At 56.3% G+C, this 23,019-nt stretch overlaps 2 protein-coding genes across 2 annotated transcripts in view; both read left to right on the top strand.

Moving 5' to 3' along the window:
- The window catches only part of cyc31 (guanylyl and adenylyl cyclase family member), a gene marked incomplete at both ends in the record, with an annotated part of 2,353 nt that extends 1,463 nt beyond the window's left edge, over window positions 1-890 (top strand). The window contains 2 exons of the mRNA XM_002955601.1: window positions 370-514; window positions 865-890. Of these exons, the coding sequence (XP_002955647.1) occupies window positions 370-514; window positions 865-890 (171 nt within the window). The remainder of the gene's footprint in view (window positions 1-369; window positions 515-864) is intronic.
- Window positions 891-6,849: 5,959 nt separating this feature from the next.
- VOLCADRAFT_96512 (uncharacterized protein) lies at window positions 6,850-21,126 on the top strand (the record flags this gene model as incomplete). The annotated part of the gene is made up of 20 exons (XM_002955600.1): window positions 6,850-6,893; window positions 8,475-9,310; window positions 9,889-10,011; window positions 10,310-11,100; window positions 11,290-11,297; window positions 11,962-12,105; window positions 12,642-12,737; window positions 13,221-13,483; window positions 14,318-14,374; window positions 14,994-15,168; window positions 15,661-15,787; window positions 16,114-16,271; window positions 16,628-17,785; window positions 18,240-18,369; window positions 18,568-18,693; window positions 19,032-19,127; window positions 19,681-19,749; window positions 20,077-20,142; window positions 20,532-20,698; window positions 21,039-21,126. The coding sequence occupies 20 exons, from the start codon at window positions 6,850-6,852 to the stop codon at window positions 21,124-21,126; spliced, it is 4,722 nt and encodes a 1,573-aa protein (XP_002955646.1).
- Between the last annotated feature and the right edge of the window lie 1,893 nt (window positions 21,127-23,019).

Raw genomic sequence — 23,019 nt, 5'->3', positions numbered from 1 at the left:
ACTGGGGGCCCCGTTCTGATGAGGGTGCGTGTGCGGGTTTGGAGGGGGGGGGGACTGCGACGTGTTTTCCGATTGGGGTTGGGGGGGTTGCGTGTCCTGTGGGATGGGGGGGGGCAGGAAAGGGTATCTACAGCTGTCTGGTCGTAGGGCGCCTCCTTTGGGGAATTCCGGCTGGCGTCTCGGGGGTTTAAAGGGGGAAGCGGGGTCCACACACGCCCTCGTACTTCCCTGTCTCTTTCCTGTACGGCGCTTTAATTGCCCGTACTGCGATTCGTTTGGATTGGATGGAGTGATATTGGGGGTTGTTGACCAGTTCCGGTCCGGTCATCGACCTCCCTGGACGACCCGGCCCCCATCGGTGCAAATAAGTGTGCGTCTGTCTGTCTGTCTGTCCGTCTGTCTGTCCGTGTGTCTGTCCGTTTGTCTGTTTCGCAGGTGGGCATCCACAGCGGTCCCGTCATGAGCGGAGTGGTGGGCTCCCGAATGCCGCGATTCTGTTTGTTTGGGGACACAGGTGCGGGCGAGTGTACGGCCGAGTGTACGGGAGGGTATACGGGAGGGTAGGAGAGAAGGGTGGGGGAGCTAGACCAGCAACAGCACGGTCGTGTATGTCACCTCGATGGCCTCCCAAGTCTGGTCACACTTATCGTCTCCCCCTTCTCTCTTTCTTACCACCCCACGTCGAAACACGTGCACACACATAATACACACACACGCATACACACATGCGCTTCCCCCTCCCCCTCCCCCTCCCCCTCCCCCTCCCCCTCCCACTCCCACTCCCACTCCCACTCCCACTCCCACTCCCACTCCCACTCCTACTCCCACTCCCACTCCCCCTCCACTTTCCCCCCTCCCACCCAGTCAACACCGCTAGTCGTATGGAGTCCACCTCGCGGCCAGGTCGCATCCACGTGTCGGCGGACACACATGCGCTACTGCCCAATGAGCGATGGGAGCCCACGGGGGGGGTGCAGGTCAAGGGGAAGGGTAAGAGGAGTGTGTGTGTATGTTTTGTGTGTATGTATGTTTTGTGTGTGTGTGTGGCGTGAAGAGGGGGAGGAGCCCGAGAGAGAAGGGGACGTGGGAAAGGAAGGGCCTTGGGGCGGTTGCGCTGTGGTCAAACTGTACGACATTGTCCACTCACATTCCCTTTGTCGTACATGGTGCATCGTAACCCCTCTCCGAAGTCAGCTCTTTCCCTGCGTTGTGTTGTTTTTTCGTACCTCCGTTCCTCGCCCCACTCGATCCATCCGTACGTTTCCCCCTTCTTCGTGGCTTTTCCCCCCCCCTCCGGTCCCGCGCCTAATTAGGCATCATGGCCACCTACCTCTGGGCTTCGGATGTGTCCGAGGAGAAGGGAGAGCAGCTGCACAGGGTTCTAGGGGTGTACTTGTAGACGTGTATAGACCTGTACGACAGACCTGTACAACATCAGTTTTTGGAAAACGGCCTAACTGCCAATAACCGCTGCTGGCACCAACTGCGGCGGCAGACAGGTGCAGCCGCAGCAGCACATATCCAACACGACGCGACGCATCAATCGTCACACGATGCCTCACTGCCGTACATTCAGATGCCGTACAGCCGTGAAGTCGTCTCTTGGACGGTGCCGTAACTGTCGACCGACCGACCGACCACCGACAGCGTGACGAGTCAGACTGCGCCATTTACACAACCAGCACATAGCGCTCATTTGTACGGCATGGTTACTGTGCTTAGTGACGAAGATTATGTGTGTATGATGATGATGATGGTGGTGGTTTCATTACTACATTGTACATTGTATACTTGTTTATGATCCCACGGTTAGCATTATCACCATTATGTATGTATGTATGTATGTATGTATGTATGTATGTATCGCTTTGATAGGTTTTAGTCATTGTTGGCACTTGGTGTGTTTTCAAATGCTTGCACACCCCCACTCCCACAACACCATAACACCACCAAGTGGTCTTTTCCCCCGTACGGTACGACACAAGGGGCACGGCCAAGCCGCTGAATACATTATACTGCATTTCATTACGCCCCATTACATTGTACGGTATTGCAGTACACACGGTGCGCCACGGTACGAAAACTAACCCATCGAGATGTCTTGTCGTCGTTGTGGTAATAATAGTATGTATGTATGTATGATGTATGGAACAGGGGGGTGTATCTTCGCCCGTGGCAGCTACCCTGCGAAACCCTGCCTTCCCCGGTATTTCGGGGCACCCTCATCTAGTCACCCTAGTCAACTTCTCAGTGGATCGCCCAGGTTCCACACCCACCACCAGCGTCCAACGGAATCTGCCGGGTCGACAGTATGTATGTATGTATGCATATATATGTATATATGTATGTATGTATGTATGTATGTATGTATGTATGTATGTATGTATGTATGTATGTATATATATGTATGTTGCCTTTCCACAATACGTAGTCGTCATCGGTTGCTTGCGATTGTCGACATCGGAGGGTAGGCTCGGCGGGTCGGATGGATGCGTGGCTGGGTGGCTGGGTTGGGGAATAATAGTCGAAAAGATGTGAATGTACGGCTCGGTTTTCAAGGAGGACGAGCGGGAGGCGCATAGGGGTTCCAGGATGAGGCGCGTCATAGGAGGTGAGCAGGTGGACGAGCAGGTGGACGAGCAGGTGGACGAGCAGGTGGACGAGGAGAAGGATATTGTTTGTCATCCGGGACACCACATATCATGCACATGGCTTTTGAAGAATGGGCGAGCTGCGAGGTGGATGGGGGGTTGGTAGGGGGTTTGCATCCGAATGCTGACATGAAGGTGGAGGTGAAGTAGGGGCGGAGGTGGGCGGGGGAGCAAGGGAGGTGGGCGGAATGCGTTCGTGATACACGAGTTGCATTTTCATTTGAGTTTATTTGTATACACATGACGTTATAGTAGATGTTTGTCTGTACGTATGTACGCATCTACTGCATGGGCGGGTATTATTAGTCCGTGCCGCAATCCGTATGTGTGTGTTTTGGGCGGCGGGGGGGGGAGGCGGTATCCGTAAACCCAGCGTGCTCCCCTTGACGCGTTATCCCTGGGGAATGGGGATTAATTTCTATCACTTTGCTAGTCGGACGATGACGACGACGATTGGGAGGAAGAGAGGGAGGTGGTTAAGATTCAAAAATGTCTTATGTGTTTACGTGCGTGCGTGAGTGTGTGTGCGTGTTTGCGAATGTGGTGTCATCCCCTGATTGCTCCGCCGCCGTGGTGAGGCGGCGGAGGGAGAGGGGGGAGGGGTGTGGGCATTGCTTTTGACGCTGCTGAGCGAAAAGGAAGGAGCGTGAGGGGCCAGGTGTGTGTGCAGTTGCGTATGTGCGTGTGTTTGTATGTGTGTATTACTGTGTGGCTCACGCCGAAGGTTCTGGTCGTAGAAATTGCGCTTCGTGGCCGTTTGGGTCATGTGTATATGTATTTATGTATGTGTGTATGTATGTGGGGTGGAAGGTGGGGAGTGAGTGGAGTGTCGGGAAAAATGGTAGCACGTGTCTCACGTGTATTGCAGTACGGAAGGGACGGACGGGCAGCTGTTCCCGAGTGCTCGCCTGGCGGGAGTTATTTCTTTGTCGCCCGGCTTCTGCCGCTGGCCTGAAGTCAGGATCCGTGAAGAGATGGGAAGAAAGAGAAGAATGAAATATAATGGTGGCGGGAGAGTCGGCGGCGGGATGACGCGTTGGGAAAGAAGAGGGGGCGGGTCGGCTGGGCAATGCAAAGCGCCATGCTAGGAAAGGTGGAAAGGAAAGAAAGCATTTTGCAGCGGCAGGTGGGTGCCTCTTCCTTCACTTTCAGCGACCTCTTTCCTTTCCTACCATCCATCGTTTCGCGGCTGCCAAGTGCTTTCGGGGCCGCGCGTTTGTCAGTTGTCGTTGGTCGGAAAAATGTTTTTGAGTCGTTAATGTTTCGTGACCCACGGCAGTTTTTGAGGAATCCTTTAAGGAGAAGTATTAATTTGAATGACGAAGCGAAGAGAATGACGAAGAGCGGCGCGGAGAGGAACACGTCCCAAGGTGATTTGGGGTCGTTACAGTTTTATTACAGTACTATGTATATGTATTGTACCGGGCGGAATACTCTGTGCGGTAGTTTTGTGCCATGCAATGCCCCTTCAGTGCTTTGCTGCTGTTGAAGATATACAGTATAATATTGGCGGTAATCATTGCGCTTTCGTGATTTGGTCTTATGCAGGTGCAGGGCGTTTTTTTTATGTCGGGCGGCTTCAGCACATTCATATCCCTCGCGAGCAACTATGTGGAACGCAGGACACCTTTGCGCGAGGTTTTTTGGAAGCACGCGAACGTCGTCTTGGCTGCTGCTTACTGTGCTGCCCGCACGCACATGGGCTGCCCGCACGCACATTTTGTTTTCACAGACCGCAGTGTAGCGTGCGCTTGTTTTGTAGGATCCCGTTATGCGTGTTCTTTACTGCCAAAGCCGCTCGCTGGGGCTGACAAAGCATTTGTGTGCTTTGCAGCTGGGCGTCCTTAGCTGATGTTTTTGATATATTAATAAATACTGTCGTCATAGCGCCAACAAATTAATGTTATGCGGTCATATGGCCCAAGCTGCAGCAGTACGGAAAATGCGCGAAGGCAAAGAGGAAGATAATTCTCGCGGAGATGATTCTCGTTTGTTGGGGCCGCCTGGCGCCCTGTGCGACATGTGTGTGCGTATGGTGCCGCTGCGTTTCTCTACAGCAGTAGTGCGATGGTAGAGCAGCGAAATGATAAGGTCGACCAGCCAGCTAGCGATTTTGTTTCCGGAGCTCCCCCCGTATGTGGAAGAGGGGGAATTGCGACCAGAAAAAAGGCAGCCCTTGTTGCTCGTGTCGGCTGTTGTTGTTGTTTTCGGGGCGAGGCCTGCTGCTGCTGCTGCTGATGGCAGCACGGTGGTAGCGGCAGCTAAGCTGTAGGTTAGGGGGTTTCGTTACTTGTTGGTGGATTAGTCGTTAGAGACTGCAACACCACCGCGGTAGTTGATGGTTCCGGAAGGGTGGTTGGGTGGTTGGCGACACTGCGACTGCATCGGGATTCCTAGGCCAGGGAATTAGTTGGCGCCAGAAAAGCGGCGGGGTTACCCCTGCCCGCCTGCTTATCCCTTCCCTTTCTTTTCTAGCCAGTGACCAACGCAGCCTGTGAACAACAAGAACTCCCCAAATGCACCCACAGAGTCGTGAGCTATAAAAGGAAGAAAGTTGCTGCATGCCACTACGCACATTGCCACTCGGCCTTCCCTCGTAAGCACCGTTTTAAACCTTGACGCAGGCACTTCCACACACAGTCCGGTCAACCACCCGCACCGCGGTTTTTTGGGCTCTGGACCTATCCTTGCTTCTCCCCCCCACACACGCACACACATACATTTCCCCTTTGTCCGCTCTCCCCACCTCCCAAATGTGCGTCTGTCTGTGTGTGCGCCTTTGCACACACAGGCGTCCAGTCAGGATTTTGGCTCGCGTTCCCTGCAGGAACGATATGCTCATTTTGAGGTATCATTACGCCCGCAAATTTCCTACCCGACGTACGGACGCGTACAGCTATCGACTAGTCATGAACGAAGACTGGTGGTGTTCGTCGCGCCCAATGTTGTCGGGGCGTGATGCATCCACCATCTTTGCTTTATTTGTGATCATGTTTCTGGTTTTTGGAGAGTTCTTCCCCAGAGTTTCTATATGTGCAGCGAGTCCCTGAATCCCCCGTAGCGCCTCTTCCAGTGTCGAGGCTTGCGGGCGGAAGTGTGTAGGGGGATAATAGTACGGATGGTGGGTAGTGGTGATGATGGCCTTGGGGTTGATGATCGTGGAAGTGCTGACGGTGGCCGTGACGGGCTCTGTGTTGGGCTGGTGGCTACGACATACTGATGAGTAAGGTCATTGATAGCGAGAGAACATCGCCTTCCCCGAACTATGTTGGGCCCTAAGCCATGTCGCGTGCAAGTGTGGTGTGTTTTGGTTTATAAAGCGGGCTGACGTAAATGTATATAAATGTATAGGTGGAAGAGTGGGTGGCGGTTAGGGAGGTACGGATATTGGAAAGAGGGCGGTGACTGAAGGGGACTAACGTCGTCGCCGGACTGTGGCTGCGGAAACCCCCAATCGATTCGCGACGTCTTGAAACGGCACCTTTTCGCGTCCTGGCTGACCTTATCGGTCGCGCACAGAGGTACAGTATGATATGTGGGGGGTGAATCTTCACCCGTGGCAGCTACCCTGCGAAACCCTGCCTCCCCCGGAATTTCGGGGCACCCTCATCTAGCCACCCTAGTCAACTCCTCAGTGGATCGCTTAAATTCTGCACCTACCACCGGCATCCAACGGTATCTGCCGGACCAGCGACGACCCAACTCCATACCTGCTCGGCTCGCGGGTCGACTTTATCCCAGGTCACTACCGATTATAGACATGGGCCGTATATCGTTCCCCCAGCGGAAGCATCTTCGTTCCTGACAGGTCTCGATCCCGGGATCTCCTGGGGGCAATGGTCCGTGCCTTACCAGTACTGCCTAACCTGTGTATGTTATGTACAGTATGTGGATTCGGTTGTTGCTGTACAAATTCCTCGAAATGACGGAATCACACACCGCACGCTGCTGTCCCGCTCCGTTTCCCCTCTTCCCCCGCTCCAATACCGTACCCCTCCTTTCTTTAATACCGTACGAAAACACATCGCGAAATTTCAGGCATCTATGGCAGTAATCGTAGCGAGGGTAGACAGAAAAGCATGTATCACTCCTTACCTCCCACACGACAGCACAACCGCTCCCTTGAAGCGGGGCTGCCGAACAGTGCAAAAACCACCATCTCCACCTACACGATGGCGCCCTCCTGGATGTGACCCACATGGCAATTTTGTGCACAGTGAACCTTAAAGCGGGGTTGGAAAGGTAAGGGGGGAGGGCGAGAGAGGAAGCGGGGAGGGAGGGAAAGGGGACTTATATGACCGGCCAGGCTGCAACGGCCAGGCCAGGCTAGGCAACGGCTACAGCGCGCTGCCCACCATATCGCAACCGCCTGGTTGTGCCAATATCTGCCGCCGTGTAACCCATCATCATCATGAGCAGCAGCAGCACCACCACCACCACCACCAGCAGCCGTATTAGCAGTAGCACTACTTTAACCCAAGGTAATTGTAGGGGGTAGCCACGATGCTCAGTGTCATGCCTGCAAACATCCGACAGGCATACAGTCACATAGGCAGGTAGGCAAGCAGTTGACAAGCTTGCTGGTCTCATTAGCCGTACGGCCATTACTTGTAACCATTGTAATTACGTAGCCATAAGGGATGCGCGGGAGGCACGCCGGAGGGCGCATGGACACGGGAGCTATTTTCAGATGGGCTCAGGGTATAAATGTAAACAACGTTAGCATTTACTAAGGGTATGCATGAAGCGCTTGACGATTCGGGGTATCTTTTGGCTTGGACGTAAGTCATTCCCGAGCCGTGCGAAGTCGTGTGCAAAGCGGCGCCGTGCAGGTGAGTTTCGCACTGGTTCGGATGGAACAGGAGAAGCAGTGGAGTTGCGATATTGCGAGGCCTGCTCGTACGTTAGGATAGATATCGTCAGAGGAATGCGCCTTGTAATGTAATGAGTTGACGGAAGAGGAAACTATGGAACGTTGTGTACGGAGGTGTGGGGTCGCACAACAGCAAGAAGCTTCGGGAGGTTGGAAAAGGCAGATGGCTTTTTTAGCCCAATCAACGGGGTTTCATGATGACGCGGTTCCAAAGCTTCTTGGTTATCATTGCGCTCCCGCATGATAGAAGCGGGAGGCCGGCCAACACTAACGTGAAGCACCGGGGGTTTCGGCGGTACAAAAAGTTATTGACCACCTCTGATTGAGACGTCTGATATTCCAGAACTTTAAGGTCTTTATGTCTATTAATTAATTCTGCGTTATGCAGCAGCCCAAAGTCCGTGCAGGCGCGACGTACGGGGAAACATCTTTTCATCCCTCCGGAGCAAACACTAAAGTTATAGCATGATTTCCAGGTTCAGTATTTCTGTCAGCAAGCAACTATCTCATGGATCATTTAACCTTGACGGCCGTTGACACTTGAACCTTTTGCACGGACCTTTGTCAACGTCATACCGAGGAGTTCAGGCAGTATGGGAGGAGTCTGTTGCAAAGATGGTATTGTTAAAGAGGAACAGGCTGCTGGAAGTCTTCCAAGTCCGGACCAGGCCGCATCGGTGCGTTCTCGGCGTTGTGGTGACCATGCCCGACCCTTTTCCTTCTTTTTGTGCTCACCATTTGGACTTAATTTTTGTATACAGTAAGATGCAAATAACCGGCCTGTCCTTGCTGTTGACCTGACCGCAGGCGCCCGCCCCGGCTCCTGGCATGGCTACTGTGAAAGCTTCTGTATTGCCACAGGATCTACCGCAGCAGCAAGTGTCCCATACTGCTTCAAAAGAAGCCGTCACCGCGCCAGCACCAGCACAGGCACCTGTCGCCGCTGCCAGTGCAGTGGACTTAGCCCAAGTTGCCGTTCCCGAGGGAGCTCAGCCTGCTCCCCCCGGAGATGTCATCGAAGCTCAGCAAACTTCAGCTATCCGCGTGGACCAGGCGATAAACACTGCACCTGTCGCTCCCGCCGTTGCGCCTATATATGCGGCAACAGGCTCCACGCCTTCAACCACGATCGCTGCATCTGGGTCGCCTCCCAAAACAGATGTAGCAGCGCACCTGTCCGAAGTCGAAATCCAGCTCCAACCTCAACCGAAGCTTCTACCCGAACCCCAGCCCTCAAACGAGCCGCGACCCCACAACCAGACTCAGTTAACAGCTCCCATGGAGATGTCGCTACCGTTGCCCAGACCCCAGGTTCCCACTGATTTGGTCCAGGCCGCCGAGGCCTCCCCCCGCAACTCTTCGGCCATGCTGGAGATGAGAGGCCTCAGCGCCACAGCGGCGCAACTTAAGCACGCAGCTGACAAGGTAGCGCTACAGGGCCACCGCCTGACCGAGGCTGGCGGGAGCGTTGCGCGCACCCCTTCCACCGGCGACACTGCCGCTGCTGAGGAGCCGATAGCGATCAAGGTTAAGACCACGCGGCGCCCGCATCAGGCTGGAGCCGGTTGCGGCACCGTAGGGGATACGTCGTCCTCCGTGTCCCACAGCCACAGCACCGCGTCTTCTCAGCAGCCGGGCTCATATACGCAGCAGGCCACCAACCTTCCCCAGGACGTTTCCTCGGTTATGATGGGTTCCTCGGCTGCGCAGGCGCCGTCCACGGCAGGTGAGACGGCGGCTCCAACAGGTGCCGGCGCCAGCCGCGCCGGCAGCGAGGCTATAGAAGGTGCGAGCAGGGCTCCCCGGGGGCCATGAAATCCCCTGAAACCTTTTGTCTCCAGGCAATCGGGCGATTCCCCCTGTCACGGACGGCCCCACGGCTCAGGTTTCCTATGTCGGTAACGGTGCTGTTCCGTCTGCAGGCTCCGCTTTTTACCCCAAGTTGCAGACGTTCCGGCAGTTCCATTCCTAGTGTTGGCCAGGCCAAAGTGCGACCGATCGGGGTTCGGGCGCTAATCGGAAAAGACTGCGCTGGTGTCGGACTTCGGAATCCGGGCATGTTTGGGGGAGGCCACGTAGCTGTATGTGTTAGAGTTTTGATGTGAATGCGGCTGTGCGCCGTGTATGCATCTTTCATGTAGATGCGTCTGCTGTCCACGGTGTCTTAACGGCGCATCCATTTCCAGCAGATTGGGTGACGCACTTCATGTCCTTTTCCTATGTAAGTCTATATCACCGTATTGCCACATTATGCCACCCCAGCACATTTGGTTCCCGTTATGTTCCAAGCGCATTGCCCTATAAATTTTCAAGTCCTTTGTTTTCCTCCCCATTCCCGCGTCCCTTTATCAACTCGGCCCCAAGGCTCCAACAACGCCATGTCGGAACCGTCGGCGACAGGCAGCACCCCGGCCAGTAAGGGCGGTAATACAGGCTTCATGTTCGGGGCGCCGAGGTTGAAGGAGCATAAGAAGGAGCGAAGGAAGGGTGAGCGAGCTCTTGAGTGGCTGGGTTCGTGGGTGACGCGCGGGGAAACTTGGAAGAAAGGGCCATCGGATGGGTGGGTGGATGGGTGAACTTGCTGTAAGGTCAGGCATCCTTGCCTTTGTACACTGTCCGCTCTGTCACGGCTGGATTTTACAAAACCAGTCGCTATTCTAGCGTAGCCATGTTGTCGCTGTTGGTCTCTGCCGTATGCTTAAGCCTTCCATGTACGCATGTTTCGTGTTCTTCTCAGCATCGCGCAACTGCGACCTTCGTTTATGTACCCCGCTTCACCCCGCAGACGTCAAGCGCAGCAAGTCTCAGAGCTCCGGATCCAATGCCTCAGGCGCGCAGCCGGCCCCCGGTGGCAGCGAGGTCATCAGCGGCAGCAAGGCCAGCGGAAGCGACGCTCTCGCCGGTGGTGGCACTGGCAGCGGCATACGTGCAACCGGCAGTAGTGGCCAGGCCGGCACTATGGTGGGCAGCAGCGCCGCCGACCCGAGCCTTGGCTCCTTGGATATGATGGCCTCTTCCACGCCCACCATCGGCACAGCAGGCGCAGGCTCACCTACCTTGGGCGCACAGCCCGGCGGTGGCCTGTACACTGCTGGCAGCAGCACCGGCGGCACCATGGACTATTCCAGTGTTGGGCGCCGCATCAGCAGGCCCACACGCGGCAGCAAGCCTGATGCCCCGGCCGCGACCGCGGTGCGGCCCAACAGCCGCGCTCGGACCGACCCAAGTGGTTCCAATGCAGCCAGCAGCTCCAATAACACCGGCGGAGGAGCCTCCGCGGAGGCGTCCGCACCTGGAGCCGAGTCGATGGTTGGGCCGTGCAATAGCGGGATGCCGGAAGCTGTTCCGGAGGGAGAGGAGGACGGCGAGGACGAGGAAGGGGCGCGCAGCGACGGCGATGGCTCCCCGCGCAGCAGCAGCGAGCACCTGAGCATCATGTCGCCACCGGAGGGCAGTGACGTAGAGAACGTGCTCATGCTCATTTGCAACATCTTCCAGCTACCTGTGGCGCTGGTGGCAGCCTACCGGTACGGGCTTCCGGGCGGTGGGGGCGGTGCCGGGTTTCCAAAGAGTCCGGTGCGAGGAGGGGGTTGCAGTTTGGGCGATAAAGGACATTAGGCAGACTTGCGCGGGGCACAGGCAAGGGAGGTGGGGCGGTTGGTAGGTCTCTGCGGGTTCTTGTATGGGTAGGGTTGTGCTGGTGAATCTGAATGCGGAAGTGAGAGTAGCAGAGGGTTTGAATTCTGCGAATCCGCCGATGTGCAGGCGTCGAGGTGGGGGGCTTTTGGCGGGGTAGTAAAATGTATCGAATGTACCCGGGCACAACACTGGGCTAGGCGGGGTAATGGCGAATGGAGGGTTAAAGCGGTTAAAAATGTTAATGTTTTCACTTGACCATACTGTTTCGTTGTCCTCCGTCCTCGCCTATAAGTCCGTATCCAGTCATTAACCCTTCTTCACATCATATCCTGCTGAGTCCGCGCTTTCCTACCCTATCAAGTTACCGTCCGTGTGTCTAATCTATCCTCTCCGAGCCGGCAACGCACGCAATCACATGCGCCATCCACGCACGCTCATACGACTCAGTTCGTTAATGCACATGAATACGCATTCGTACGTTTAATTGGTGGCGATTGCTGAACCCTCTGCCTCCAGGGGTGTGCTAATAAACAGGTGTGGTAGGGTCCTAGGATGGCAGGGCCAACCTCCTTGGCCAGTGTTGGTTGTATGAAGTGGGTTACGTAGTGGTGCTAGAAGGGTGTGTGTCGCCCGTACACTAAATACAGGATCTCTTGAAGTCAAGGGCCCGGACGGCAGCCAGCTGCAACAGACACATATGCCCGCATGTTCACCGATGTACTCGCGCGGGCTGCTAAACGAAACTGTTCCTCTGTGTCGCCCCTTGCTTTTGGATAAATGAATGTACTGCTGCTGCAGTTCCGCCAACATCTTTATCCGCAGCACTGCGCTGCGGCTGACTGATGACGACCAGTGGCGCTACAGCCTCGCGCAGTGGTCCATGCTCAACGCCTACGAACTCAGGGACGTGCTAATCGTGCCCGACGCGGGACTGGACGACCGGTAAGGACTCGACCTGTCTGCATACTTGCATCCCCTAGCGCTTCTCTCTTGCGAATGGTATATACATACGGTTGTCATATTTGGTTACTGTTGTAGTCTCTCTTAACACCTAATTTTCGCTGTCTCTTGCGGCTGCATGACGACGCCATATCTTAACTTCCAGCTCCTGCCAGCTGCACTGCGCTTCGGAGTTTCCATTTAGACCACTGGCCGGCTTATGGCGGCAGGCAATTCTCCTTGTCCGTCCCCATCACTTTCCTCAGCTAATGAAACGTTCTGTGGGCGTACAGCCAGCACATGTGTGCTGCTTCCTGTGTGATATGGTATTGCATGCTTTTCACTGACGTTCACCGGAGGGACCGCCTGACGCAGCGTTACAATGATAAAATCCAAGAAAGGTTTTAACAAGCCACCCACATTTTTTCTGTCTTGTGTCTCTTTTCCCCACCCCACCCTTTCTCCGTCTCCGCTGTCCCGCCTCGCCATCTGACGCCCTTTCCCGTTTACCGTGTTCGCATTTACTTCTTTTTTCCCAGCTTTCGCGAGTACTACTGCGTCAAGCAAGAGCCCAAGGTGAAGTTCTTCATGGCCTCACCGCTGCGAAGCTCCACCGGGGAGGTGCTTGGGACGCTGTGAGTACCTTGGTGTCTTAAAGGAAGTGACACGCGAGTTGGGTTGAGGAAAGGACAAGGCGGGTGGGACTGGGTGGGACTGGGCGGATGGGCGCAGGCTTGAATACTTGGATGGAGGTGTTGTTCGCCTAAATAGGGGATGCTCCTAAGCCACACGCACAAAGATGCGCATTCCTGTCTTCGTAACTTGGATTACAATTACATATGCCATTGCTGCAAGTCGTCTGGTTTTCTTTTTGTGCGGGTTTTTCTTCCTATTTTGCGAAGTGTATGCTGGTTTCCTCCCACATAAACTTTTCTGAGGTCTGCGGCCTCCCGCCCTTAGATCCCTATCTGCATTCATACCCCTATCCCCCATTCGCCCATATGCTTCGCCCACACACCTGTGCGGCATTTAAGATCCTTTACTTTTTACACATGGACCCCATCCGCTTGTGGATGTTCATGACTCGCACTCTCACCTACGCGTCCACCCCCTTGCAGCTGCATGGCGGACTTTAAGGAGCGTACCCTGGAGCCCACCAACTTGCTGGTGGTCAACAACCTGCAGACGCTGGTCATTCGGCAGCTGGAGAGGGACATGGCGCTGGCGCAGGAGCGTGCTCAGAACGAGGAGGCCACGGAGCAACTGCAGCAGGAGATGATGCGTGCGCTGGACCACTTTGAAAAGTGCATCATGTTTGTGGACACCAGCAAGCCGGGCTGGGAGGTGCTGTACACTAACATGGCCTGGGAGCACGTCACAGGTGGGCGCTGCATGGGAGTGGGGGTTGAGGGTGTGGATGGGCCGCGGCTTTGCCGTGGGCGTGCGGATTGTGGAGGAACGCAAGGACGGCGCTGTGAGTGAAACCATCAGGTTTCATCTTGGACGATGATGCTAAAAGGCAGGGTGCGCGGCGCAGAGTCAAAGTTCCTGGACCTCGGTGCCCGCACGTGGCGCGCCCCTTGTCGCCCACGAGGTTTCTATATGCTCTACCAGTGTCCTCTGGCTCAGGGGATTTTCCAACACGTGTCATTTCCTATTATTTGGTTCGCAACGCATCCCAGTTCCCTTCTTCCCTGAGAACATTTGCCTCACGGTTACCGGGACTCTCTGGACGGGGCCCCACGGCCTGGCCCTAACGGTGCTTCGCTTGGCTGGCGTTTGCCTTCGTCGGGGTCGGACTGTCAGGTCCTGGCTGGTGTGCGCACTGGTTGGCATGTTTCCCCACTTCCTTCCACCTGCTACCTCAGTCTCTTCGCGGCTCAGTCGCTCGAGCACCGGGCTCTGGCCCTCGGATATATTTCCTACACCTTTCCCGCCCTCTCGGCTTCTTCTCTACCTCAGCATAGCGTCACGTCGCGTGATGAAGATGCAGCTTCGAGGTCGTCAGAGAGAGAGAGAGAGAGAGTGGAGGGGTTGAGAGTGGAGAACTTAAGAGTGGAGAGAAAAAGGGAATGAAGGCCGGGGTCCCAGTGTCGCTGGGGGCCTCGCGTGCCTTCCCACGTCCACCCTACACGCCCCCAGCTTCCTTTTGCCTGCGTGCTCTGCTCTGCCACCCCACCCCAATCTCACCGTCGCGGCCACTTGGTCTCCCCAGGGGTGCCTCGGGAGCACGTACTCGGCAGAGTGCCGGACGGTACCTGGGACCCCAGCCGTAAGTGGGAGGAGAAAAGTCCGCCCTGGCTGAAGTCTTGTGTGCGCATGTACGCCTGGCCCAGTAACGGACAGCACAGCCTGCGCGCATACTGTTTCTAATAACCGGAAGCTCGTGTGTGTGTGTGTGTTACATGTGGTTGCCGAGGGGACTTGCAAGGGCTGGCGAATGTGTGCTTAAGGCGCGCTGCAGGACCTTGGTCCAGGGCCTTCACTAAGGTTGGCAACGCGGAGGACAAGGACTTGGACGACGCAACGGAAACGGAGCTGCTCGTGGCTTCAAACTGCATGAGCAGGAGGGGAGGAGGACGACCGGGGCGGAGGATCGCAAGCTCCCTTCCCGTGCCACCTTCCCTTAGCCACCATTCCTTACTCTTAGCAGCTCCCCTTACGCGTGTTTTCCCCTCCCACTTTCTATTCTCCCCTTCCTCCCTACATCTCACACCCCTTTCTTAAGCAAGGGTCCACCCTCACATTGAGCGATCCCGTCTTTCCCGCGTGGCGCGACCCTCGTCACTCGACTCAACTCCTCGGTCCTTCCTGCTTGCCTTCCCCATTGCCCTCCGCCTCTCCGCTTCCGTCCTCCGTCTTTCCCGCTCTTTTTTGTGCACCATGCACAGGCGTCCCGCGCGTGCACGTGATGGGTCGTCCGCTCCATGACTTTTTTATGGCGTTGGGCGGTGCGGCTCTGGACTGGTCGTCCACTGCGGACGAGGTGGCCTCACGGGCGGAGTTCACGGTGCATCGAGTGGCGGTGCGGCAAAAGCCTGACAAGCTGGTATCACTGCACCTCAGGTGAGGTGCCGTGTGCGGGTGTTGCGGACCCTGGGTGCCTGCGTGGGAGGGAGGGGGAGCGGGCTTGCGCGTGTTGGTAAACGCCGGTAACGAAAAGGCATGGAGGGGCACAAGAGATGGAGGGAATGTACAGCTTTATGAGAATAACGAACGTGACAGATGTGGTAGGGCTCAAGGTGAATGAGGCGGTCAGCGTAGGGAAGGACGGCCCCAAAGGTTTGGGAGAGGCTCTTCGTCTGGCGACACACAGCACGGCAAGCAAAGCGAGCGACCGACCCGCAGATGAAAAGAGTTCGGTTTGTGTGCGTTTGTGGAAAGCACCACATGTATGTACGTCTATCCCATGCAAGACCTTGCAAGCTCATATAGAAGGAACTAGCGCCCTGTTTGACGATGTTCTTCACACATTCGCCAATCCGCCAACGCAGCTGTCCAACCGCCAAAACCCACCCACTCGCCTATCCAATTGTCAAATCCCAAACCATTACACAGGCTGGCTACCCAGCAGGCCTCTGGGGAGTTAGAGGGACTGCTGCCCAAGGGCCTGCCAGGCTGGGTCAAGGCGCGTGGCAACGAAGCGCACAACTACTTTGTGTTTGTGGAGGAGGTCAACCCGCAGGTGCGGGTAAGGATCCCACCGTGCCCCATGTGCGGGGCACCTCTGCAACTGCAGCTGAACAAGGCAGCTGATATGGTGCCCCGCCCCGGAGCATAGCCTTTTGGCTTTTCCGTAGAGGAGAGACGAAAAAAAAGAAAGAGGAGGCGACCAGAGGGAGCAAGGGAGGAGGAAGAGGAGAGCACCACCAGTCATCGATTGGGCCTAATCCCCGCTCTGTACCCCGGTCCAGTGCGCTTGATGTTCCTTTCCAAGAACCCTATTGTGGAATTTTCATTTACTCTTTACCTAACTTTGAATCCCTTTCCCTCTCACCTCGCACGCCCCAGGCCGGTGGGGGCTCGACGGTGTATGAGGCCCTGGCCAAGCACGTGGAGAAGGTTCCGGGTCTGGAGCTGAGCCACTTGCTGGGGAAGGGTGGATTTGGCTCCGTCTACTACGGCACCTGGAACGGCATGCCGGTGGCGGTCAAGATGATTGATAACAAGTGCGCCCGTGTGGGATGGTGTCACATGTTGTAACCAAACGATAGCGCGACCGTGCGACGACAGGGTGTGCGTTTTGCATAAGCCATTCACGCAAGGATGTTAGAGGCCGAGATGAGGCAAGCAAAGGGAGAGTTGCTGAATTCGCGGACGTACTCGTACCTGCGCGAGTTCGTTTAACAACCATCATACTCATAGTCTGCCTTTCTTTGGCGCGTCCCCAAGCTGCTCTCGGTATCCAATTCATACCTGTAAGCAATAGGCACGTCATAATGTGCCGGGCCCGTCTCGCGGCGGCTTCGCCATTACCTTTTCACCCATAATGATTTGGTGGCTGTCGTGCACCCCGTGCCTGTAGGCTGACCAAAACCAACACGGAGGGTGTGTCTCTGGAGGCGCTGATGGGCCAGGAGCTGTCGCACCCCAATATCGTCAAGACCATTAAATACGTAATGCGCAGCAACATCAATGCCTCCTCCGTGTCCGGTTCCAATTCACGCGGCGGCGTAAACTCAGCACGCAACATGCCGCCCGGCCTGCACTCGCGCAACCGCGAGGGGCACGGACCATACAGCGGCGGCATCGCTGCCAGCTGCCACGGCAGTCGCAACGTTATGTTGCCGGCGGCGGGCAGCAGCGGCGCCGGCGTTAACGGTAACGGCGGCGCCAACGGTGGCGCGGCGCCGCATCAGATGACGGGCATGATGTCGTACATGACGTCGGCGCAGCCGGGCCTGTCCGGCATGACAAGCGCGCAGATGGCGGCTGCGGCGGACCTGACGTCGGCGTCTGCCATGCAACACTTCAGCCGCATGGGTACGACAATGACCAGCGACGCGACCACCGTTGCCGGCGGTGGCAGTCAGTACTCTGGGAAGCCGCGGTATGGCAGCGGCGTTGTTGATGGCAGCAGCGGAGTACCGCTGCGCGAATTTAATCTAGCTGCAGCTGGAGTGCCGAAGGTACCGGGAGGCAGCGCTGCACCTGGCACTGCCGCCACCAGTGCCACCACTACCAGTGGTGCCACCGCTGTCGGCCCGGCATCCCTACATGCATCCTCTGCCTCCACTGCCGCTGGACCGCCGTCGATTGCGAGCGCGGGTGGCATCGCCGCTAACCAGACGGGCATCGCCTCTCCTGCGGCCTCCTCCCGCACCGTCTCGGTCACTGGCCCAACGCCTGAGCATGCCAGCGTGCTCCTGGCATCCGGCGGTCACGCTGGCCATGAAGCAGCCTTGGCCTCCAGACTTCGCGGCTCAGGCCCTTTATCGCTGGCAAATGCCCCCGACAAAAAGCCGGTGGCAATGGACGTATCGCTGCCGGCGCAAATGCCGCCGCTTGCTGCGCCGGCAGGCGACGGGGCGCCATCCATCACGGCGCCCTATCCACCCGGCGCGCCGCCGCCCAACCTGCAGCACCTGACCCTTGAGCAGCAGCAGGCCGCTATGACGTCGCGCTTCTCACTGGCGTTTTCCACCATCACCTCGGGAGGCGATGTGCTGGTGCCGGGCAAGGGGTGAGTTGCGTCTATTGAGACACATGAGCCGATGCTAAATGTCAAGGAACCAAGAAGTTCTGCGTGGTCAAACCATGTTAGCCGCAAAGAAGACACAGGTGAAGATTAAGGTCAGGCGGGCAAAGCTCAGAACAAAGTGATAAACGCTATCCAGTGCGACGACCATGAATGTTGGTTGAATGCTTGAGGCTGGACCAGCGAATGGTCAAGTAGAGTTCCGGAGACTGTTCTTTGCCGGGCCGGGGCTGAATAGGACTGACCTGACTATGTCTACTGCGGGCTGCTTGGGCGCCGCGTTGAGGTTCTGGATTTATGGGTTGTTTGTCCTGGGGTTCACATCTAGGCCGCGTCTGGACGATCTAGAGCACGATCTGCAGCGTCCGCATAAGATATGATTACTGGCTCACCCTTCCGCGGCGAGCATACCTGCCTCACTCCGGCCGCTGCCTCGCAGGAGCCGGTCACCCTCTACTAGCAGCGGCGGCCACACACAGCAGATGGGTCACACCGGCAGTGTGGGGAGCGGCGAGGACATGGGCGAGGTGTGGATCATCATGGAGTTTTGCGACAGGGGCAGCCTGCAGGTGGGAAAGTAGCGGACTTGATGCGGGCAGTGAGATTGCAGGGAGAGGGTGCAGGGAGAAGGCGAGGTATTATTGTGCGTCCGCTCAGCGCCATGCACCATGCACCATGCTCCACCGGTGGCACGATGTTTCGTCTGGGTCCGTGAGAACCTCCATTTTGCGAAACCTCCTTCCCTGTGCTCCTGTTCCGCCTTTTAGGACGCCCTGGACCGAGGAGCCTTGAAGCTACGCAAGCCTGGTGGCGAGATGGGTGAGACACACTTACCCATGATGGTGGCTACAGCCTGCGAGGTGGCGTCGGCGCTGCAGTATCTGCACGAGAGGGTACGGACAAGGAGGGCCGGGGCGGGGCGGGGCTAGCTTGAGGGATTGGGGTGGGTACCGCGTATGTCAAGGGTTTGTGGGTCGGTTGCTGCGGCTCGGCCAGCTGTCGTGTCACATGTCCGTTGGTTGCCAGCCTTACGGGAGCTTATGCTTCTGTGAGCAGGCACGTTGTGTATCTCCCATTCATGCCTTGGCTTAATTGGCCTCTTTCCCCCATGCCTGGCTTTCAGACGCCTTACACCTCGGCGCACGTTATCCATGACCGCCGCCGCGAGCACAACCCAAACAGCCCTAGCTTACACGGCTCTCTTCATCGCCTGTCTGTGTTCCCCTCACAGGGCATCGTGCACGGCGATCTTACAGCCTGGAATGTCATGCTGTGTACGTCGGAAGGCGGTCAGCAAGACCGCAGCGGCCGCACTTTCGTAGCCAAGGTGGGTTTGAGTACTGTGGGTGGGGTGGATCCCCGGGGGGGGGGGTGAAAGGGTGATAGATCATATGATGGTGAGGTGCCTGAAGTGGCAACGGCAGGGGTCTCAAATAGCAGGTGCACTGCTACGGCATACCAGTCTGAATACTTTGGTTAGTTGAGCGATATTATAATTGTTTTGTTTTATGCATGTTTACGATGTCTGTCTATTTCGGACAGCCTTTGGCTGGCCCTTGGGGCCCCGGCTCATATGTGCCCGTTACACCTTTTTGGAGAGTAACGTAGCTCAAGGTGTAACACATATGAATCTCGTCAAGAGTATGTCACAAAAGAGTTGCTAGTGCATCCCGGTATCGTTGATGTCGCCTTCATCTGGGCCTGCTCCTAACGACCGCTAATGTGGCTTTGTTTTCACATCAAGAGGCTCTGCATGTCGGCATGCGGCACGCGGGAACCCTGCTGCTTGCCTGGCATTAGAGCGGCACCTAACCCCTCCTGGCCGCTTCTGCCCGGTCCCCACACCTCCACGCCCTCGCGGGCTCATACAACCCGGTCAGGTCGCCGACTTTGGTTTGAGCCGCACCTTGGACGTGAGGTCCAAGATCAAGACACGGACTTACGGCACGGTGAGACGGAATGGGATTGGAACGTGAAGGTGTACGTGGAGTTGGGGTTTGAAGTTAACGCACATCGAGCAGGGTGTTTGTTCGTGCTGGGCCCCAGCGGGGCACTCAGCTATGGAGGAAAGAAAGCACGGACCTACTCGTTACTTTTTGTCTTGAAGAGAAGGAAGAGGAAGAGCTGTGCGAGCGTCTTGATGACTTTCCTGATGGCTTGCGTGTCCGTGTGGGTGAACGGACGCGGCTGTTCGAAGCTGCCCTTTAGCGACTGCCCTTGCCCCGCCTGTTTCACCTGGAGCCTTCTCTGTACCCGTTGCAATTCAATACGTGCAGATCAGCCACATGCCGCCCGAGTGCCTCATCTCAGGCATCATAAGCAAGGCAAGTGCCGGGGGAGAGGTGCTGCGGCGGAGAGAAGGGGCCGTGCGCAGGAGGAGGGAACCGCTGCACCTGCCTCTCTGTCCCGGCATGTACTAACGTCCCAGCGCTGTTGCACGTCGCAAATTGGCATGTTTAAGATGTGCATATACTGTCACCCATCCGTGCGCCGCCCCCCTCCAATCGGTTACGTTTACGTCTACCCGCCGCATACGACGGCCCGCTCCAGAGTCCTGTCACGGTTCGTCGTTCACTTGCATCACCTACTTGCTATCCATGTGATACCTTTTTCTTTCCAGTCTCCTACTTAGTGTACATCAAACGCGCCTTCTTACCGTTGCTATACCGCTCACCTTCGTTGCTGCCGCTTTCCTCGCCTTGTCCACCACTGCTGCGGCTGTTGCTTGCAGGCGACAGACGTGTTTGCGTTCGGCGTCCTGCTGTGGCAGATGTACACGGGGCTGCGCCCCTGGGCCGGCATGAACCACGGCCAAATCATTTACAACGTGGGCATGAAGAACGTGCAGCTGCTGTTTCCACCGGGAACGCCGCCTGCCATCGCGGACCTGTCCAGCAGGTAGGGGTATGAGTCGTCCTGTAAAGAATTAATAGCGCGCTCGATTGCTCTGCTGTGGTTGCGGCTGCGGCTGTTGTGGTCTTTTTGCTATTCCTATCCAGCAGTCCTTGCCGGTCGGTATGGGGGTCGCAATTCGACGCACTGGAGAGAAGCCGCAGGCAGGCGAGGCAGTGGAGCGCCGGACTGCATATGTTTGTACCTAGGGACCTATTCTTGGTGCGACCCGTGGCTCAGTTGTCAACGGCACAATTATACGCAGCCGCACACGCGGGTCGTTTCCCACAATGCACAATCAAGGGATTAAGGTTTCGCAACCCTTTCTTCCCCTTTACCCATGCAGCTGCACCCGGACGGAACCCACTCAGCGTCCCAGCTTTAAAGAGATTCTTGAGAAGCTGGACAACATCCGGGCCAGCCTGGGCTTATAGAGCTTGATGTCGGTACAAGTAGAGAGTCTAAATCAGGGTTTGCGTGCCCGCCATTGACTGGGCTGTTGTAGACTTTGGTGGTGGTGGCCAAGTAAAAGGTGGCTCTGGCTTGGGCTGGGAGTGGCTGACGAATTCCGAATTTCATTTGATTCGAAAGGGTCAGAAATGACTTTTCGTACTTGTGCTTAAACGTCTATGTCCGCGAGGACTGACAGATGGATTCTTAGGGTGGAGGTAAAGGAATGGCTTGTGTATGCGTATGTACATGCGCGTGTGTGCTCGTGTACATGGTGGTGATGATGTCGTTGGCCGGAGAGGGAGTATCGGACCCGGTTGAGGGCCTCATTTAGGAGGCCATGCATGACTTGCGCCGTGTCAAGATGGCAGCATTTCCTAGGGGGGAAAGCGCCAGCGCCCCCGGCTCTCCCATTGAAAAAGTTGCGGGGATTGATGAACCTTAGGGTGCCCTACGTAACGATACTGCCAAGCACTGATGATATCATAGGCAATTTTCTTTGAAGGCGTTTCGGGAAGGCCGTGTTGATAGTGGGAAGGAATGATGAGGGAGTCTGGGGTGTTTATCGTTGGGCGCGGTGCGGATGATTGGGGTTGGGTAGGGGAAGGTTATCCGACCGCCGGGCGCTTTTTTGAGAGCCGCCGGTGCCTTTAGCTTTTGGATCAACAGCTTGTTGTCGCGGTCTGCTGCTTTGGAACTTTTACGCATGTGGAAACAAAACGGAGGAGGGGATTCGGGGGACCGGGTCCGGGCTTTACGAGTGTGTCCTGTGCCTCGAGCACCGCCGCAGTCAAGTGCACTGTCCGCCTGGTCTCACGCAGGTGGCGTGGACGAGCACCTTAACCTAACATCGTTGCTGCTTCATGTACCCTTTTTAACAGGCTCGAGTCAGAGCCCTCAGTATCGGAGATGGGGCCTTGTGCGCCACGCTGGATTCCTGGGACACTTGTTGGAGATCCTGTTATTGTGAATTAATGTTGGAGGAGGAGAACCGGGGGCGGGCTACGGGGGCGTGGAGAATTGGGAGGCTTGTCGTAAACTGCAGTTGCTACTATTGTTGTTATTGTTGCTCTTTTTGCTTTTCGTAATGGCTTTGGTGCGACTTATCCGCGGTGGGTCTGAGGATTATGAACGTGGGCATGCGGTGAGGGCTGGTTTCGGAAGAACCGGTTAATGTGCCCTTGGTATGCGGGGCCGGCAAAACGCCTGTCTTTAGCGGGCTTTTCTCCTGTTTTCTGATGTCGCCTGTGCTGTCGGGGCAAGATGGCTTTTTCGCATTCTGTGTTCTACGCGTGCGTGTGTACATTAGTGTGTCTGTGTGCGCGTCCGTGCGTGCTCATCCGCGTGAATTCAGTGCCACTTTAGACTGGTGTGTGTGTGTACGCTTTTGGTCGTGGGGCATGGTACGTCTCATCCATTCGTGTGCGTGTGGGTCTTTGAGGAGCAGCAGCAGCACCACCACCGATACTGCGTACCGTGCGCTTGTGCGTCTTCTGTCTGACTTCTGTGTTCCTCTTAAGTTTATCTGTCCTGTTCTAGTGTGCATGGCTGTGGACACTTATGTGTGTATGTGTTACTGTGTCTTAAAGAGTGGGGTGTACGTTTGCGAACGACAAAGCGCGCTCTGTCTTCCCTGTCTGCTGCTCTCGCGTCTGTCCGTCCATATAAAGCAAAATCCTCTCGAGATGTTGCTTGTTCATCGACCACAATCATTTTCCATAAAAAGATACCCCACCTTGCTTCTCTCGGCGCTAAATTCATTTCTTGCCATTTTTTTCGAACTAGCCGGCCGGTAAATTGCTCTTCAGTAAGGGGCCTGAGGAAGGGAGGAGTCCATGCGGGGCGAAGCTATGCTGCATCGTGTGGTCGTGCCTAGC

This window comes from Volvox carteri (assembly GCF_000143455.1).
Source record: "Volvox carteri f. nagariensis unplaced genomic scaffold VOLCAscaffold_53, whole genome shotgun sequence".
Taxonomy (NCBI): Eukaryota; Viridiplantae; Chlorophyta; class Chlorophyceae; order Chlamydomonadales; family Volvocaceae; genus Volvox; species Volvox carteri.
Note: the sequence above shows the minus strand (reverse complement) of the source record. Positions and strands in the feature narration are given on the sequence as shown.